We start from the raw sequence: 16,908 nt of genomic DNA on the forward strand, positions 1-16,908 counted from the left end.
ATAATGGTGTTAGCTCTTACAGTCCAGCCTTCTTGACTGTTTCGAGAGAGGCTGAGAGGCGGCTCGTCTATAAGAATAGCCACAGGTCGAAATGAAGCGTAACCACACATATCAATGCTTTCTTTCTCTCGCATTACATTTTTTATCATCGACTTCCAAAGATGCAACAGCTTTTGAAGATTCTGATAAGGCTTTTGCTATGCTGCCTTGTATAACCACATTGGATTTTGTTGTTGTTTGTTTATTTTTTTCACAGCATTACAATCTGTGTTTACCACAGTTCTATATCAGAAAAAAGGGAAATCAGAGCTATGTGTTAGGGGTCCTGAGTCTTTGAGATTTTTATTGGGGTTTATGAATGTTTTAGCCTGACTTTAACAAACCAATAATACAGTTTTTATTGTGTGTAATTTACAATCAAGCTGCATTTTTTAAATTATGCAAAACGTGTGAAAACATTATTTAGTTGTATACATCAAATGTTTGTAGCAGCCTCAGCAAAACGAAGCTGTCATTTTAATCCAAAAATGCAGAAATTTCCATCTCCATTATTTCCACCATAGGATGTTATTAAACGCAATGTTGTGAAATGATGTTTCAGAGAAAACTGTGTTAAGAATTTTTTTAAAGGTCCACAGGGTTAAATGTGCCTATAGGTGAAGAAATAACATTTTTTAGAAAATTTAGAAAACATAGTATGGTGTACTTTGTAAACTAACCTCCACGTCCTGAATATTTCAAGACTCGAGTATTTTCGTGTGCCTGCATGTATCGATTTTTGTTGTTTGTTTGTACTTTTATACCACTTCCTTATTTAAAACATTTGTTTCACGTTGCGCTTTAGTAGCATCCTGAGATTTGTGTACCTTACATCCTAAATATGAATGATGTTTTAATCTGGTTCCATCCCTGTAGCCCCGAAGCTGATGAAGAGTGGAGTCCTCCTCTGCCTGAGCGCATGTATCTGATCGAGGGTTTGGAGGATGCAGCCACACTTCCCTTAAAGGAAGAAACCAACAGGGTCACAACCTACAGTCTGCAGTCCACGGCAACTCTCACACCCTCCCCCAGCGAGGAGCAGCGCTCGGCTGACCTGCGACTGCAGCATCCAGACCTGCTGCCGCGGTACGCACACACATATACAGTGCCATCCAGGACTTTACATCACGTTTTGTTCTCTTGTCCTATAATGCTGAAGTCTCCTTGAGCTGGTGATTATTTTTCTTATACATGTTTTGATGTGTTAAGGAACATGGGGCAGGATATCAAAAAAAGGACGTTTAAAAAAAAATTTCAATTGCCGGTAGATAATAATGTGGTCCAGAAATTATGCACAATACATGACGTTCACTACCATACGACGAGTTGTTTCCAGGCCAGATAAGTTGCTGTGATTGTTTCTCACTACAGGTGTGAGGTCACTAATAATTAGAATATAATGTGTATTTACAATTCAGTCAGTTTTGGATCTCGACCTTAACTGAGTGAAAAATAGCTAAGTTTTTCATTCATATTGCATGAATGCAGTTTTCAATTTATTTATATTATTGTTCTTGTGAATATCAGAAAATATTTTAAAATAATAACAGATTTATTAACAATATGATTTATTTACTTTAACACATTGCATAAATGAAGACTTATTCAAATTTCACACACAAATTTGGAAAAAAAGTCAATCTGGATTGTGCTATAATTTACATTTACATTTGGCAAGTGCGAGGAAAAATATAAAGCTGTTCATCAGAGGAGACAATAATACAAGATGTAAAAAATAAGTTGCCTGTAACTTGTTATAGCACAAGTTACTGTAGGATGAGCGTGACTAATCTCTTAATGGCTGGAATAGCATCTTGATAACACTAATGTGATTATAGTAAACATGGTTGCATACAATCCCAAAACAGTTGCTAACAACTAAGAGAATACGTTCATTTTATGCTTAGAGAAGCCTATGAAAAGGATAATATATAATGAAATATTTACAATTTATATGACTGAGTTTGTCCAAATACTCAAATTGGAATAAAATTGAATGTCGAAAGTTTGCAGCCATATACTGTAGTTACATGATCAACCAGCAGGGGTTAACTGGCCCATGCCAACTAGCCAAACCTTGACGCTTAAAGAATCAAACAAACTCGTTCGACATTAGTCCTAGACAACAGGACGAACATTAATGTCGAGCCCTGCAGACTCCACGATTGTTTTATTGCTTACTAAAGTGTTAATGTGTGTTCCCGTTCGCCCGACAGGAAGACGCAATGCGCACACAATGCACAGTTCACCCTCTCCAACCCAAAGCAGTTAACCAAGACAGATTCTCATAATGGCAGTGTTTCCCATCACATCAACCCTTGGAGAGACATTGCTGGTGTAGAAGAACTATTCTCCAACAAGACAGGCACGCAGAATAATTGTTTTCATTATGCTGCCGATAATTACGTATGGAGAACATAAGCTTTGTTTACTTTTTGTCTTCACCGCTATTAGGAGAATTGACATTATTCCCATCGTCAATTCAGAAACCCAGCCCGAAAAAGAAGTCATCTAAAGACGGGCCTGGGAGACGAGAAGTGTTGAATGCAGGAAGTAAGAGAAGTTTTTAGTTCACCCAAACATCAAACTCTTATTGAGGGACTGAAGCAGTTGTTCATTTGAGTATTTGAAGGATTTATAACACCTCGTGTTCATGCATCTCCACAGACCTGCCTCCTCCCCCAGAACCCCCTCCTCTGACACAAGGCCCCATGATGCACTTGACAGACATGTTGAACAATGGTGGAAACAGAACAACCCCACAGCACAGAGAGAGAAGATCAGAGCGCAATACAGCAGCAGAGTGGATCACCGAAGGTGAGAATTACAAGTGTTTGCTCACACAAAGGAATTTAAAGCATTACATTTTGGCGGACTGTTCGTGCATAAATGATACATATTAGAAAAATTGTGTATTGCCCATGCAAATTATTTAGTTGACTGTTACATTTTCTCCAACCAGCATAGTTTTGCTTTCAGTCATATTAATATTTTGAATTAGGTTTTGTTTTTGGTTTTCATATTTATTTCAGTGTAATTTTTAGCTATTTTGATATGTGCTTTTGTCATTTTATTTGTTTATTTTTCCCGTTGCTTTATAGGTTTATAAGGTATACATTTATCGTCATTTCAGTTTTATTTTAGTTTTAATATTGATTTTCAGTTAATAATTTTAGTGCCTCGACTTTGTTTCTTAAACTTTTTTTAATATATTGATGAGGAAACATTTCTAATAGGCTTTATGCCGAACATGCAGGAAGCGGTTTCATCGCATCCGGCTCAGGTCTTTTGTATGCACTTGTTACATATAGAACTGTTTTACTCAAAATGCCAAATATTAGCTTAATCATCGTACATAATACATGCAGATTGATATTTAAAAGTATTGATTTTACTGACATTTAAGTATAAAATGGCTAAAAATGAAAACAATACGCTTTTGAGGTTTATTACCTCAAAAATTAATAGATATCACTGTTATTTCAAAATGCTGTTAAAACTTTCTCTGACAAGCGGACGTAACAAAACCTGTTTTCTGGTTTGTGTGATGGTCATGTGATGTTCAACATATATTCAACAAGTGTACGTTTTTCTAATAATATTCAAGCTTATATTTTAGTTAATTCTAACAGAAATGTCGTAATAGTTTTGTTTCAGTAAACTATAATCACTTTGTATCCAACAGATGAAGATTTACTCCAGTATTTCAAAGCAAACCTGCTACCCAGAGGTCAGATGTCCAATCACTGTTCCCTCTCCAGAAGCTCCGCCTCTCAATCCTCCACAACCTCTCGTTCCTTGGGGGCAGGAAGGAGGAGAACTGAGGTTAGATGAGTATGTGCGTGATTGTGTATGTCTGTCTACCGTCTGATTGCACATGGTCTGAACCATGAAGTTCATTAGTCACTAGCCACGCGCAGAGGCCTCGAAGCATTGAAGTAAATTAGCAATCGATGAGCCGCGGGACACTGTGCGCGTCCAACTGGCAGCACACACTAAATGAATCAGGCAAATGGTTACATTCTCAGTTTTTAAGAGAACCTTGTCTGTTCTGGTCTCCATGGCATTGGTATTACAATGCAACGATGAATATTAATATTTGTAACCCCATGTGCTGGTTTGTGCTAGGTGGAATATTACTGCATGTTACTAGAGCTTTAATGTGCCAGGGTTTGATTGCTTGGCAACAAAACGATGGTTTTATGTAATCTTGCGCTTGTTTATTTTCAGAACATGATATGAGGAGAGGAACTTGATCATCGTTATTCTATGTGCAGTGTTTATGCCCCATGATCCTTCTGCTTTCTTTTTTATATCAAATGTTTTATAAAATTACCCTTTGTTGTCTTACCTTTGTATGTCTATGTACAGTATATATTCCTTTTTACAATGTTTATGTGTGAGATAAAGTTTTATTATTTATGTTTTATTATTTATTATTAGTTTGAAGAAAATAAAATGTTAAAAAACATTGTCAAGACTTTTTAGATGAACATGATATTTGAATGTATCTGGTGCGTACATTACATGTATGCTTCAATGTCTACATGTATTACAAATCTGTTTATTTATGTGAAAAATATAGCAGATATTATCACCCATGGTCTATGTGATCAACCCATCAAATGATACAGTACTAGCCCTATAGAATGCCAGATGTTTCTTGTTGGTGAATCTTCACTGAGACTGTCTCCAGACTTTAACGCAAGCTCACTGACGGCTCTTCATGTCAAGCTGTTCTTCACAAATGCATCAGTCATATGCAGTTTTATGCAGCTGTGGATATACCAAACACAATAAAAAGTCAAGTTCTAAGACATATTTACACTACTGTTATCAATATGGATTTGTTTTAGGTTTAATTTCCTTAGAAGTAAGGGATAATGTACAGCCAGCTGGTTGTTATGGCTGAATAAACCCGACAGGGTGATCAGGATCCCGACACAAAGCGAAAGGTCTTGTGGCTTACATGGCTACTTGCCACATGAGTAAATTAAAGACGATGAATTGAAATTAAACACTTTATTAGCTCGTAACATAAAAAAACTTTGTTGGAAAATGTTGTCTTTCAGCCGTAAGCTAAGTTTAAACAAGATGAACATGTAATTTGTTAGTCATTTTTAAATATATCATGTATGTTATTAAATTTTTTGAAATACAGAAATACAAGTATTTAACACGTAGGAAGTATGTGAACAACATTCTAATATACAAATATGTTATTAATTAGTCATATATGGACAATTCCATCATTATGGATGTGACATTTTTTGTCAAAACTTGTAATGTAAATTCTCAGAGAAAGTTTTTATTACCAATATATCGAATCATCTGTTTATATTTTACTAAACCCTTGATGATAGAGTCCAGACATCAGAAAAATATCAGCCTAAGCTTGAGTTTGAAAAATGTATGTGTTATGGATGTGACAAAAAAGGAAACATTTTTGAGAGAAAACACTTTCTGTGAATTAAAATATAAACCAGAAGCAATAATACCCAACAAATGGAGAAGGAATGGCTCTTTGTAGAACATATAGTTACTATATTTAAATTTTGATGTGCCCATTTATGAGGAATACGGACTGTTATGAATGTGACAACTCACTTACCTGACTGTGGTAAACTATGCTTTAAAAACTTTGAGACTTCGCGTGAATATTTAAACCACCAAATATTGAAATCTGACCTAACAGCATGGTGAAAACCTTTGGTAACAAACTGATTGTTCATCCTAAGGTTGACATTTGCATGAAATTGCCCATTAATTTTTGAGTCATTAAACTGCATTGGTCAAGATGACTCACAGTTCTCGGATGACCGTGGTTGTTATCTGGGAATAACACCACATGGAATGTTACGACTGACCGATCTGAATCAAGTATTTATTCTAATCAAGTACTTATGTATTACGATACATAAGATAAATCATCATTTTTGGACCAAAAGCTGCCTCACCATTATTTCTCTTAAAGACATTCACTTCTCAAACAAATCTTTCAAAAATAGAATTTCTACCAATGCCAAGATCCTCTCTTTAGATGCAAAAGCAACAAACCATTGATTGAATTCATCTGTCAGTAAATTGAATTCCCACTGAAATGGTGTGGAAAAGCACTGCAGAAATGATTCCAACCCTAAACATTGTTATTTTAGTATCGCACTTGCCAAAATGCTGATGTTTTTTCCAAGCCAAAGCATATTTGCAGCTAAACATCAACACAGCTGTCAAACACTGAAGTCGCTTAGAAACAAGTGCAGAAATGCCAAGGCAGTTTACGATGTTTAATGAATACATCACACCCGTTTTGTGCACATTAGCATTGGACTCATTAAAGCAGGTGGTTGAGATGAACGAGATAGCGGCGAGCCAGCCAGGAACGGTGCATTCACCGTCTCTTCTGATACCTTCTTCTCCGGAGACGATCATTTTGAAATGTAACGGTTCCTGACCTCAGCCAAGCCATTGAGTCAACCCATCTCACTTCTTGCTTCACAGTCACACCCACCATAGGCAGCAAACAGGCCCAGGCTTAATGAACTCACGTGTAGTGTATTTAAAACCCTGTGGGGTCTTATGAGTTTGAACTAGAAATGAAAATTTGAAATGGATGCTTGTGCGGACTGGGCCCGTTGCTGGGATACGTGTGGGTGAAGCTGGGCAGTTCAGTTAAATATGGGTCACCACATTGTGTGAATAGTCTCATCCCTACAGTCATTTCATATGGCTTAATTTATTAAAAATAACTCAATATATGTTAAGAGCCAAGAGTCACTTTTTGATCATATCTCAAAGCACACCCCGGCTGGTAGTTCAAATTGAGCTTGTCTTGCAAGACTTCAAAAAGCTATGCATTGATCGGAGGAAGTAAAGCTATTAATGGAGCACTCAGGATTGAAGTTTTTCTACGGTCGGTACCAGAACATAGAAGACCATCGTCTTATTTTTATTCAGAGTGAATAGCAACAGGATTTTTCATTCCAAAGAATTCATGACAAAGGCTTCAAAATAGAGAGTTAGTTCAAGTTTGTATTTATGTGCCTTAATGTATTAGGGTTTATATTGTTGTTCTCAATCCAGCAATGCAGCAAAAAAAGGGTAACAAGCTTCTATATTGGACTCATTTCCTGTCTCAATTATAGTAGATTAACTGAGTTTCATGGAGGTCTGTTTTAGATTATTGTCTAAAGGAAAGAAATGAATCTCAGATTGTGGATTGTAACATACGTGATATAGGAAATGTACAGTCCCAATCAAAAGCAGTTGTAACGACATGAAAGAGAAAATCCAACATTTTTTTGGATTTACTGAATTGTATTGATATGTAAAACCTGTGTGTTGAAAGTTTCAGCTGTATATGTGGAGATCTATGCGCAACACCTGACGCAACTGTCATGCGGATGACTTTTAAACATGAAAATAAAATCATTCGTGAGGATCTTTCTCCACCCAGAGGTAGATCGATTATTGCACTCTAGGCCTATGACGTCAAGATGACTGATAAAGATCCGAGTTGATCCGAGTTCAAACACAGCACAATACAGTCTGTGGTTAGTCAGAAACCTGGCATTACACGATTAAGAAAAATATCTCTGTTTGACAAGAAATTTAGCTCATTTGACTTAATGTAATATTGCCACTTGCTTATTAGGTGTTATTAGGGAGAAATGGGAAACCTGCATCGCTTGCAGCCATTGTTTCCGATGTGAAAATGCAATTAGATGAGCACAAATCTAATTGGCCAATTATCGGGCGGCAGCACAGATCCACGTTGACGTTTAGCCAATTTTATCCGCTACACCGCATTATTTTCCTCCGTATACTTTTTTTAGATGAACCGCGTGTCCCTAATGAGCTTTCAGCACCTCAGAAACCATTCAGAAATCATTTAGCTTTTGTTACGTCATTCCCCCGCGCCTCTAACGCAACGATGATGTCAACATGCACAGTTCTCCGTGCTAAGGACGTCCTGTTTTACCAAAACTTACCCATGGGAACAGAGAGCCATAGTGTACAGGAGAGAAAATAAATAGAGCTTGTATAATTGAGGAGTAGGCTAAATTAATACTGCATTATGAACTCTTGAATTATACACGCTCAGTTTTCTGTGTTGCATCATGTGGATGAAAATTCCTTTACTGTTATTCCTACAAATTATGTCACCTAAAAGATGTTATAATAGACATATCCTTTAAATCTGTAATACATACTTTGTTTGTGTGTTTTTGTGCAATTATTTAAAAACAAACTGAGTTTAAAGCGTTCTCCAAACATTTGTCTTGAAAAGTGTCACATTTATTTTCAATCCACCCAAACAAATAGGCTACTGCGTGAAAGTGTGGAAATTACGCATTTCATTTTTCATAGAGTACAATCCCTAATTTAATGTATGTTTAAAGCCTAAGTAATATTGTTACTTTTGTCTGAGTCAAAACGGGTTTTATGCTTTGTATTAGCAAAACTAAAGATTTAGGCCTTCATAATACACTGTATTCCAGATGCACTATGAGGGGCAGCTAGAGTATCAGCATAAGTGCATTCAAAGCGCTACAAATACTGCAGTATCATTTATCAGAGTACATGCATGCTGTTGTAACGAGAGGCTGTTGACCATGTCCAGTCAGATATCCCCCTCTGTCTTTCTGCCACTTGGCCAAGTCCAACACTGTGGATGTGAAGCTCTCTTCAACACTGACAAGTTTAAACATCTAGCTTGCTGTGGAGATTTCTCCCTATTTAAGGTCTCCCTCTGCTGGTAATAAAAATGTGCACATACTCAAAAATGAGATTTTAGTTTTTCCCACAAAGCCCCAAAATAATAAAAAATAATTCATTGCAAAATATATCTTCTTTTGTGTTTAGCAGAAGAAAGAAAGTCATACAGGTTTGAAATGACGATGGTGAGTAAACAATGGAACTGTCCCTTTAAGTATGTCCAGTATATGTTGCGTGAACTTCAGAAACCTGACAAATAGCTAACTGTTCTTAGGCTACATAAGTTGCACATCAAAAATGAATGAGAAAATTGTTCGGTTCATATGTGATATGGTTGCTTAAAATTGAACATATCGTCGATGTCCTTCTGAAACCTCAGATGTCCAAATTTGCTGTTTTTCAGGAAATGGGAAAAACACAGTAGCCTACTTATTAAATGGTTAAATACTGTGCTGTGAAAGTTGACAAGCAAAAAATAAAAATCACGAAATATGGACACACAAGGTTTCAGAAGGACAGCAGTGATATATAAAATTGAACTTATACCTCACGCCGGATGTCTTGATTCCAAAAAATATCTCTATAGAAAATCATATTCATTTTAAAAAAAGTATAAAGTATAGGTTGTTCTCTCTCCATGAGACAATTTATGTTTTATTAGTTTCTGTGGGTTGATCTTTTCTATTTTTATCTGTTCATTACATTCGATTTTCAGTCTACTGCATTATTATGCTGACTTGCTATTCAGAGCCATTGCATTTAAGCTTAAGAAGCAGAATGTTCACTGGATGGATTCTTAACCTTTCTGTAAACAGCTTAAAACACTCACATTCAGAGCCTTTAAATATCATTGATGGCCCACTTTTATAATGCTCTAAACATAAGGGCCCATCAGTAAAATGTGGTAGGTCAAGTATCACATTTCAGAACATGAATGAATATTTTACTCTTCAATTTAACTGTATACCAGTACAGTACAATTTTGTCCTTTTGCTTTTGTCTGTTGGACAGGAATAATTTGATTAACACAATGGATTTCATTGGTTTCTTATGGAGTCCACAGGTTTTAGAAATAAAATATTTCTAGTGGATGAAATTATGGCAATAGTTTTTACGCAAAACATTTCGTTTTTGTCTCAAATGATGGCCTTTGCAGATAAAAATGTAATAAAAACTTTAGTAAATACATTTACATTTAGTCATTTAGCAGACGCTTTTATCCAAAGTGACTTACAGAGAGTTCAGGGAGCAATAAACGATGTGTCATACATGAGCAATAATACAATAGGTGCTAATAATACAAAGTTAGTTTTAACAAAAGCCAGACCTATACCTGTTGAGAGAAAGAGAGAGGGTTAGTTTTTTTTCTCATTTGTCTGTCAAGTATTCACAGAAGAGATGGGTTTTAACAAATAGAAAGGTTTTATTTCAAATTTTCCAGTTTCTTCAATTCCCGTTTTACTGCTTTTGCTGTCAGTTTTTACAATGTTTCTAAATTGTCAACTGAAAGCACTTTGTCATCAGTATTAGTGAAACAAACTAGCGTCAAATAGTTTTGTATTTTCAGCAGATTCTCTTAAGCACTCATTTGGGCCTCTCCGATTGGTTGTTACTGTGACATCTCTATTGTCCTTCTCCACTCACCTCTTGTGCACTGACAAAAAATAACTGCCAATAGCTCATGGAAATCTGCCTGCCGTGGCATAATTGAGCTTCACGCTATTCATTCTGATAGCACATTTTCTTGGAAAACAACATAAACAGGTTGGCATTTTTCACATTATATGTTGGGTTTGTTATTTTAGCTTGTTATGTTGTTATTTCACATTTCAGTTACAACAGGTGATTTTAAGCCACAAATTACAGCAGTTTTTTGAAAATGTGTAAAGATTTTTTAATGCTATACATTTTTTCATTGTGTAAATATTGTTGTCAAGCTCATTTATCTGTACAGAAGTTTATTCTGAACATAAAAAGTGACATACTGAGGATCTGTTTATCTGATAACACATTACCTGAACTTATGGTGAATAAAACCATTTACAACCACATGTATTTATTATTGCAGAAATATTGCAAAGAAAAAGTGTTTTTAAATCCAAATAGTTAGTCTTTCATAAACAGCAAAATATGGTTTTGCCTATTTCATATACAGTAATTGAACCGTGTTATACTAGAGTGTCTGTAGGTTCAAGATGTACAGCTTTATGGGCGGTGGATTGTTTTGTGCGGGAGTGGGGAACATACTCCTGGTGGTCTCCACTGCCACCGATTACTGGATGCAGTACCGCCAGTCCAGTAGTTACATGCATCAAGGTCTGTGGCGCTACTGTGTCCCTGGAAAATGCATGACACACACAGACAGCATCGGTGAGACCACCACACCACAGACATGCATTGTTCTACACAATAAACATCATTATAATGTACATAACAATGTGTTTTTTTAACAGCATACTGGGATGCTACCCGTGCATTCATGATTCTGGCTATCCTAGCTTGTTTCTTCGGCCTCATCATTGGTGTTATGGCTTTCATCAATTACTCCTTTAACGGCTTTGACAAAACCTTTGCTGCGGGAATTCTCTATTTCATTTCATGTAAGAACACCTTAGTTTTAACAAATAAAGTTCGTTAAAAAGGCCGAATGAGACAATAGCACTTTGGCTCAGCTCTGGATTGGAAAATGTGTCTGAGGTGAATTCTATATGCTGACTTTTAGGCTTCTTCGTGCTGTTGGCCATGGCCGTCTACACTGGGATGACAGTGAACTACTATGGGAAACGTTACGGGAATTGGAGGTTTTCTTGGTCATACATAATGGGTTGGGTGTCTGTGGTGTTCACATTCTTTTCAGGTATAGTAGCAAGCCAAAATATTTCATAAAAAGTTGACAATATGATGCTTAGTGTCTGTCAGGAATAATAATTTTTTCTCTGTTACATTCTTTGTCTTCTCTGCAGGGATTTTCTATATGTGTGCATACCGTATGCATGAACCTAGAGGCCCCATGTCACGCTGATCCATCTGAACTTTGCTATCTTCATCTATTCAGTTTGAATGCAAACCATCATGTCATCCCTGCTCCCTTTACTTTAGATCTTTGTTTTAATTTACAGTGAATAAATGACTAATAAAATGCTTGGTTTGTTTAATGGTTTTATACACAATTTCCCATAATTTAATATACACATGAAAGAACTCGTTACCAAAATCTATGATATATTTATGATATTGATTCAGTAAACAGCAAAGCTTTTTTAAAATAAAAATATGCTTTTAAGTGAAAGTGTGGAAACTTGAATTTAGTGTAAATATTACTTTCATTATAGTGTACATGCTGCAACAATTACATGAAATGAAATTTTAAACATACAGCCACAAAAAAATTAAGAGATTTAATCAGCATTTTAGATGTATTGTGGCCATTCCAGTCCAGTGTCTGTTGAATTTCAACAAAATCAAACCTCAGGAGTAACAAAAAAGTCATCCAACAGCAATGTGAAAGACTGACAGCATGACAAGACACATGAAAGCTGTGATCAAAATCGAGGTTATCTCATAAAAAATCATTTTGAACTTTTCCTAAATACAAATATTACTGTTGTGTAAAAGGGAATATGAACTTGCAGTATTCTCTGTGGTCTGAAAAATACAGAGCATCTTTTGTTATTTTGACCTGTTTCTCCTGTTTTCATTTTGTGCAAATAAATGCAAATAGAAGCAATATTTTTATTTGGAATCTAGAAATATTGTTAGTAGTTCACAGAATGAAACAAAGAAATAATCATTTTACCAAAACACCCATAAATAGTAAATTCAGAAAAACTGAAAATAATTTTGAAATGGCCTCTTAATGATTTAAGAAAGAACCACAAGCACACAACATGTACACTCTGTGAACAGAAAATTCTTTATTGTCAATGTAAGACACATGAAGATGTGAAAGACACGCAGCCTTTTGAATACAAATCTTTAACATAACATAACAACATGCTGTATTAAGTGCCCATGAACTCAAAATTCAGTTTCTGAGATTACAGAAACATGCGAAAGAGAAAAACATGACATTTTTAAGTGCTTCGAATACAACACAATACAATAAGGTGCTCCACACAGTAATAAACTTTTTTCTTATGATTTAATCAACTTCCTCAATAGTTGGGCCAGAGGATCCACCTCCACTAGGGGCACCTCCAGCTCCTGGAAACCCTCGAGGCATACCTTCTGGCATTCCACCAGCACTCTGGTATAGCTTGGTGATGATAGGGTTGCACATGTTCTCTAGCTCCTTCTGCTGATGTTCAAACTCATCCTTCTCAGCGGTCTTAACAGAACATAGAACACATGTGAGAATGTGAGGTGTGACTGAAACGGACTCCGCTCAGAAAAGTTAATAACATACCTGGTTTTTGTCCAGCCAGCTTATGACCTCGTTGCACTTGTCAAGAATCTTCTGCTTGTCCTCGTCGCTAATCTTTCCCTTAAGCTTCTCATCCTCAACCGTGGACTTCATGTTGAAGGCGTAGGACTCGAGGCCGTTCTTAGCGGCGACCTTTTCTCTTTGGACATCGTCCTCTGCCTTGTACTTCTCAGCTTCCTGGACCATATGCTCGATGTCCTCCTTGCTTAGACGACCTTAAGGCATTGAGGAGATTGTTTAAGACTGAAGTTTCAAATAGCAAAACGTAAGACACTCAGAAAGTCAGCGTTTGTTACCTTTGTCGTTTGTAATGGTGATCTTGTTCTCCTTGCCGGTGCTCTTGTCTACAGCTGACACATTCATGATGCCATTGGCGTCGATATCAAAGGTGACTTCGATCTGAGGGACCCCACGGGGAGCTGGAGGGATGCCGGACAGCTCAAACCTCCCGAGCAAGTTGTTGTCTTTAGTCATGGCTCTCTCACCTTCATACACCTATAGGAATGCAATTCAACATGTTCACTGCTGAAAGGCACAAAAAAATACGTAATCAATATATGCTTACAAACGTTCACTGACTCACCTGAATGAGGACACCGGGTTGGTTGTCCGAGTAGGTGGTGAAGGTCTGGGTTTGTTTGGTTGGGATGGTAGTGTTACGTTTGATCAGGTTGGTCATAACGCCACCGGCAGTTTCAATCCCCAGAGACAGAGGGGTAACATCCAGAAGCAACAGGTCTTGGACATTCTCAGACTTATCTCCAGATAAAATGGCTGCCTGAACAGCTGTAAAGGACACGTGTCTTTTATAGGACTCTACATGTGAGCAAATCTGAGACAAGAAGCATCAGAATCATTCTGAGTACCTGCTCCATATGCGACAGCCTCATCCGGATTGATGCTCTTATTTAATTCCTTGCCATTGAAGAAATCCTGCAGGAGTTTTTGGATCTTTGGGATACGGGTGGACCCTCCAACAAGGACGATGTCGTGAACCTGAGACTTGTCCAGTTTAGCATCTCGAAGAGATTTCTCTACTGGATCCAACGTACCGCGGAAGAGATCGGCGTTCAGCTCTTCGAAACGAGCTCTAGTGACGGAAGTGTAGAAGTCGATTCCTTCATAAAGAGAGTCGATCTCAATGCTGGCCTGAGTGCTGGAGGACAGGGTGCGTTTCGCCCTCTCGCAGGCAGTGCGCAGACGGCGGACGGCCCTCTTGTTATCGCTGATGTCCTTCTTGTACTTGCGTTTGAACTCGGAGATAAAATGGTTCACCATGCGACTGTCAAAGTCTTCGCCTCCGAGGTGAGTGTCTCCGGCTGTGGACTTGACCTCAAAGATGCCATCCTCAATAGTAAGGATGGATACATCAAAAGTGCCACCACCGAGATCAAAGATCAGGACATTTCTCTCAGAACCAACCTGGAATTAAGAAAGACAAATCAATTCAGATGATGTTTCTGCTTGCTTTCAAACATAACTCATAAATATTGTTTTACAGTAACAGTAGATCTCTCACTTTCTTGTCCAGGCCATAAGCAATGGCAGCAGCGGTCGGCTCATTGATAATTCTTAGAACGTTAAGGCCGGCGATGGTCCCAGCATCCTTTGTGGCTTGGCGCTGAGAGTCATTAAAGTAAGCAGGTACGGTAACAACGGCATTCGTAACAGTCTGTGAACGAGAGTAACCACAGTTTAAAAACGATATTCCTTTCAAATTAGATTTAGTCAGGTTATCTTGTATATAAGGTACTCTTTACTGCTTAAAGGAATAGCTCACCCAAAAATAAAGATTCTATCATCATTTACTCACCCAGAAGTTGTTCCAAACTTTAATACATTTTCTTGTTGCGCTGAACATAAAGAAAAATATTTGGAAGAATGTTTGTAACCAATCAGTTCTGGGGCACTATTGACTGCCATAGTAGGAAGAACAACTACTATGATAGTAAATGGTGACCCAGAACTGACTGGTTTCCCACGTTCTTAAAAATACCATCTTTTGTGTTCAACAGAACAAAGAAATTTATATCGCTTTGGAACAACTTCAGGGTGAGTAAATGATGACAGATTTTGTGTGTGTGTGTGAACTGTTCCTTTAAGATGTGTTGCTCAAAAAGGCAATATTACTACAGTAGACATTCTTCATGCTCTAATAATAAACTGCCATGTGTGTCAATGTTGACAAGTTTAATGTGTCAACACATTACAATTTAACCAATAGCAACATGGGAGGGACAGTATAAATTCTCAACAGCATTATAGCAAATGTAAATGTTTTCATTGAATTTGTACAGTCAAAGTTATAAATGATCTAATTATGATTATGAAAATATTAGACACTCACTTTTCCAAGGTATGCCTCTGCAATCTCCTTCATTTTTGTAAGCACCATGGAAGAAATCTCCTCCGGGTAAAAGGACTTGGTCTCGCCTTTGTATTCAACTTGAACTTTGGGGCGGGAACTGTCATTGGTAACAGTGAACGGCCAATGCTTCATGTCTGACTGCACAACAGTGTCATCGAACCTCCGTCCAATTAATCTTTTGGCATCTATGAGAAAAATATAGCAAGAAACGCACCAACCACATTATATCCATAGATGTGGAACTTAAATGTAACAAGGATTGTTGAAAATACAATGTTCTTATTTGAATAGTCACAACAAAATGACCTACCAAAGACTGTATTGGCAGGATTCAGCGCTACTTGATTTTTGGCAGCATCCCCAATCAGCCTCTCTGTGTCTGTGAATGCTACATAACTTGGTGTGGTCCTGTTACCCTGGTCATTGGCAATGATTTCAACTTTGCCATGCTGAAAGACCCCCACACAGGAATAGGTGGTCCCCAGATCGATGCCAACTGCTGGTCCCTTTGACATGGTTTTGGCTGGTATACTAGTTAATATCCATGGGGAGAAATAAATTCATGCATCCAACCCTTTGCAATGCAACATTCCAAATAAGGATAATGTATATTTGTATTGCATCCTATTTATAGTACAATTCCCTGATTTGCATTTAATAAAAGCTCAACAAACAGCTACACAGCTGTCAACGTGTTAAAAGGACACTTCTTCGAACAGAGCCTCAAGAAACACTTGTTCAGAACAGAAAAGGCAGATGTAAAGCTTTATTTGAGTTTCATTCGTGGTTTATATTAAAGTTGCATGAAAATAAAGTACTAAGTGACTGGACAAAGTTGCTTGCTTGCTTCAAACAGTTATACAACATGGGGGTTTCAGTAAACACTCCCGAATAACAATTGGAAGTGTCTCGTTCTGGAATCATCCAGTCCAGTCCTCGTCGAGCGCGCGCACGCTTACCTAAAAGAACGTTCAAGTTCTGACAGAAAATGTTAACATTCACACAAAGCACATTAAAGATAACTTATAAATAAAACCGAAAGCTATTTTAAACAGTGTGTACGATCATTTCCAGCGTGCATGTATTTGAGTTTCTAAACGTTTCTAAAGTTTACATTGTGCACGACGCTATTCATTTTTGTCAGTTTAATCAGGCGATAATGTTTTCCCCACAGAGCCTAATAATAGACAACGATAGCACCTGTGCAATGACAACAATCCAAGAAACAAGCTATTTAACTTTCAAGGCATATTACCACTTCCTCGTTGAGTGCTCTGTCAATCGACCGCTATGTCGCAGATTGGTGTGCAGTCCTTCGTTAGCAGGGACGTGCTGCTGCTGTCATGCGCTTTAAGACTTCCTC

At 37.4% G+C, this 16,908-nt stretch overlaps 3 protein-coding genes across 5 annotated transcripts in view; 2 read left to right on the top strand and 1 right to left on the bottom strand.

Moving 5' to 3' along the window:
• LOC130564640 (roundabout homolog 2-like) overlaps nucleotides 1-4,842 on the top strand; it is a 53,421-nt gene extending 48,579 nt beyond the window's left edge. For 2 of the 3 annotated variants that reach the window (XM_057350912.1, XM_057350914.1), the window contains 6 exons: nucleotides 916-1,125; nucleotides 2,256-2,404; nucleotides 2,494-2,592; nucleotides 2,707-2,856; nucleotides 3,725-3,864; nucleotides 4,270-4,842. In XM_057350912.1, the coding sequence (XP_057206895.1) occupies nucleotides 916-1,125; nucleotides 2,256-2,404; nucleotides 2,494-2,592; nucleotides 2,707-2,856; nucleotides 3,725-3,864; nucleotides 4,270-4,281 (760 nt within the window). In that variant the 3' untranslated portion in view covers nucleotides 4,282-4,842. Of the gene's footprint in view, nucleotides 1-915; nucleotides 1,126-2,255; nucleotides 2,405-2,493; nucleotides 2,593-2,706; nucleotides 2,857-3,724; nucleotides 3,865-4,269 lie in introns of those variants that run through there. The other variant, XM_057350915.1, reaches the window with a different exon arrangement.
• A 155-nt stretch (nucleotides 4,843-4,997) lies between these two features.
• lim2.3 (lens intrinsic membrane protein 2.3) lies at nucleotides 4,998-11,910 on the top strand. Its single transcript, XM_057350916.1, has 4 exons — nucleotides 4,998-11,124; nucleotides 11,208-11,354; nucleotides 11,477-11,611; nucleotides 11,718-11,910. The coding sequence occupies exons 1-4, from the start codon at nucleotides 10,950-10,952 to the stop codon at nucleotides 11,774-11,776; spliced, it is 516 nt and encodes a 171-aa protein (XP_057206899.1). The 5' UTR covers nucleotides 4,998-10,949; the 3' UTR covers nucleotides 11,777-11,910.
• A 736-nt stretch (nucleotides 11,911-12,646) lies between these two features.
• On the bottom strand, nucleotides 12,647-16,900 carry hspa8b (heat shock protein family A (Hsp70) member 8b). The gene is made up of 9 exons (XM_057350667.1): nucleotides 16,801-16,900; nucleotides 15,856-16,076; nucleotides 15,525-15,730; nucleotides 14,697-14,849; nucleotides 14,044-14,599; nucleotides 13,761-13,963; nucleotides 13,474-13,672; nucleotides 13,160-13,392; nucleotides 12,647-13,081 (listed from the first exon to the last, which is right to left on the bottom strand). Exons 2-9 carry the CDS (start codon nucleotides 16,058-16,060, stop codon nucleotides 12,896-12,898), a joined length of 1,941 nt encoding a protein of 646 aa, XP_057206650.1. The 5' UTR covers nucleotides 16,061-16,076; nucleotides 16,801-16,900; the 3' UTR covers nucleotides 12,647-12,895.
• Between the last annotated feature and the right edge of the window lie 8 nt (nucleotides 16,901-16,908).

Source organism: Triplophysa rosa, linkage group LG14 (genome assembly GCF_024868665.1).
Source record: "Triplophysa rosa linkage group LG14, Trosa_1v2, whole genome shotgun sequence".
Lineage (NCBI taxonomy): Eukaryota > Metazoa > Chordata > Actinopteri > Cypriniformes > Nemacheilidae > Triplophysa > Triplophysa rosa.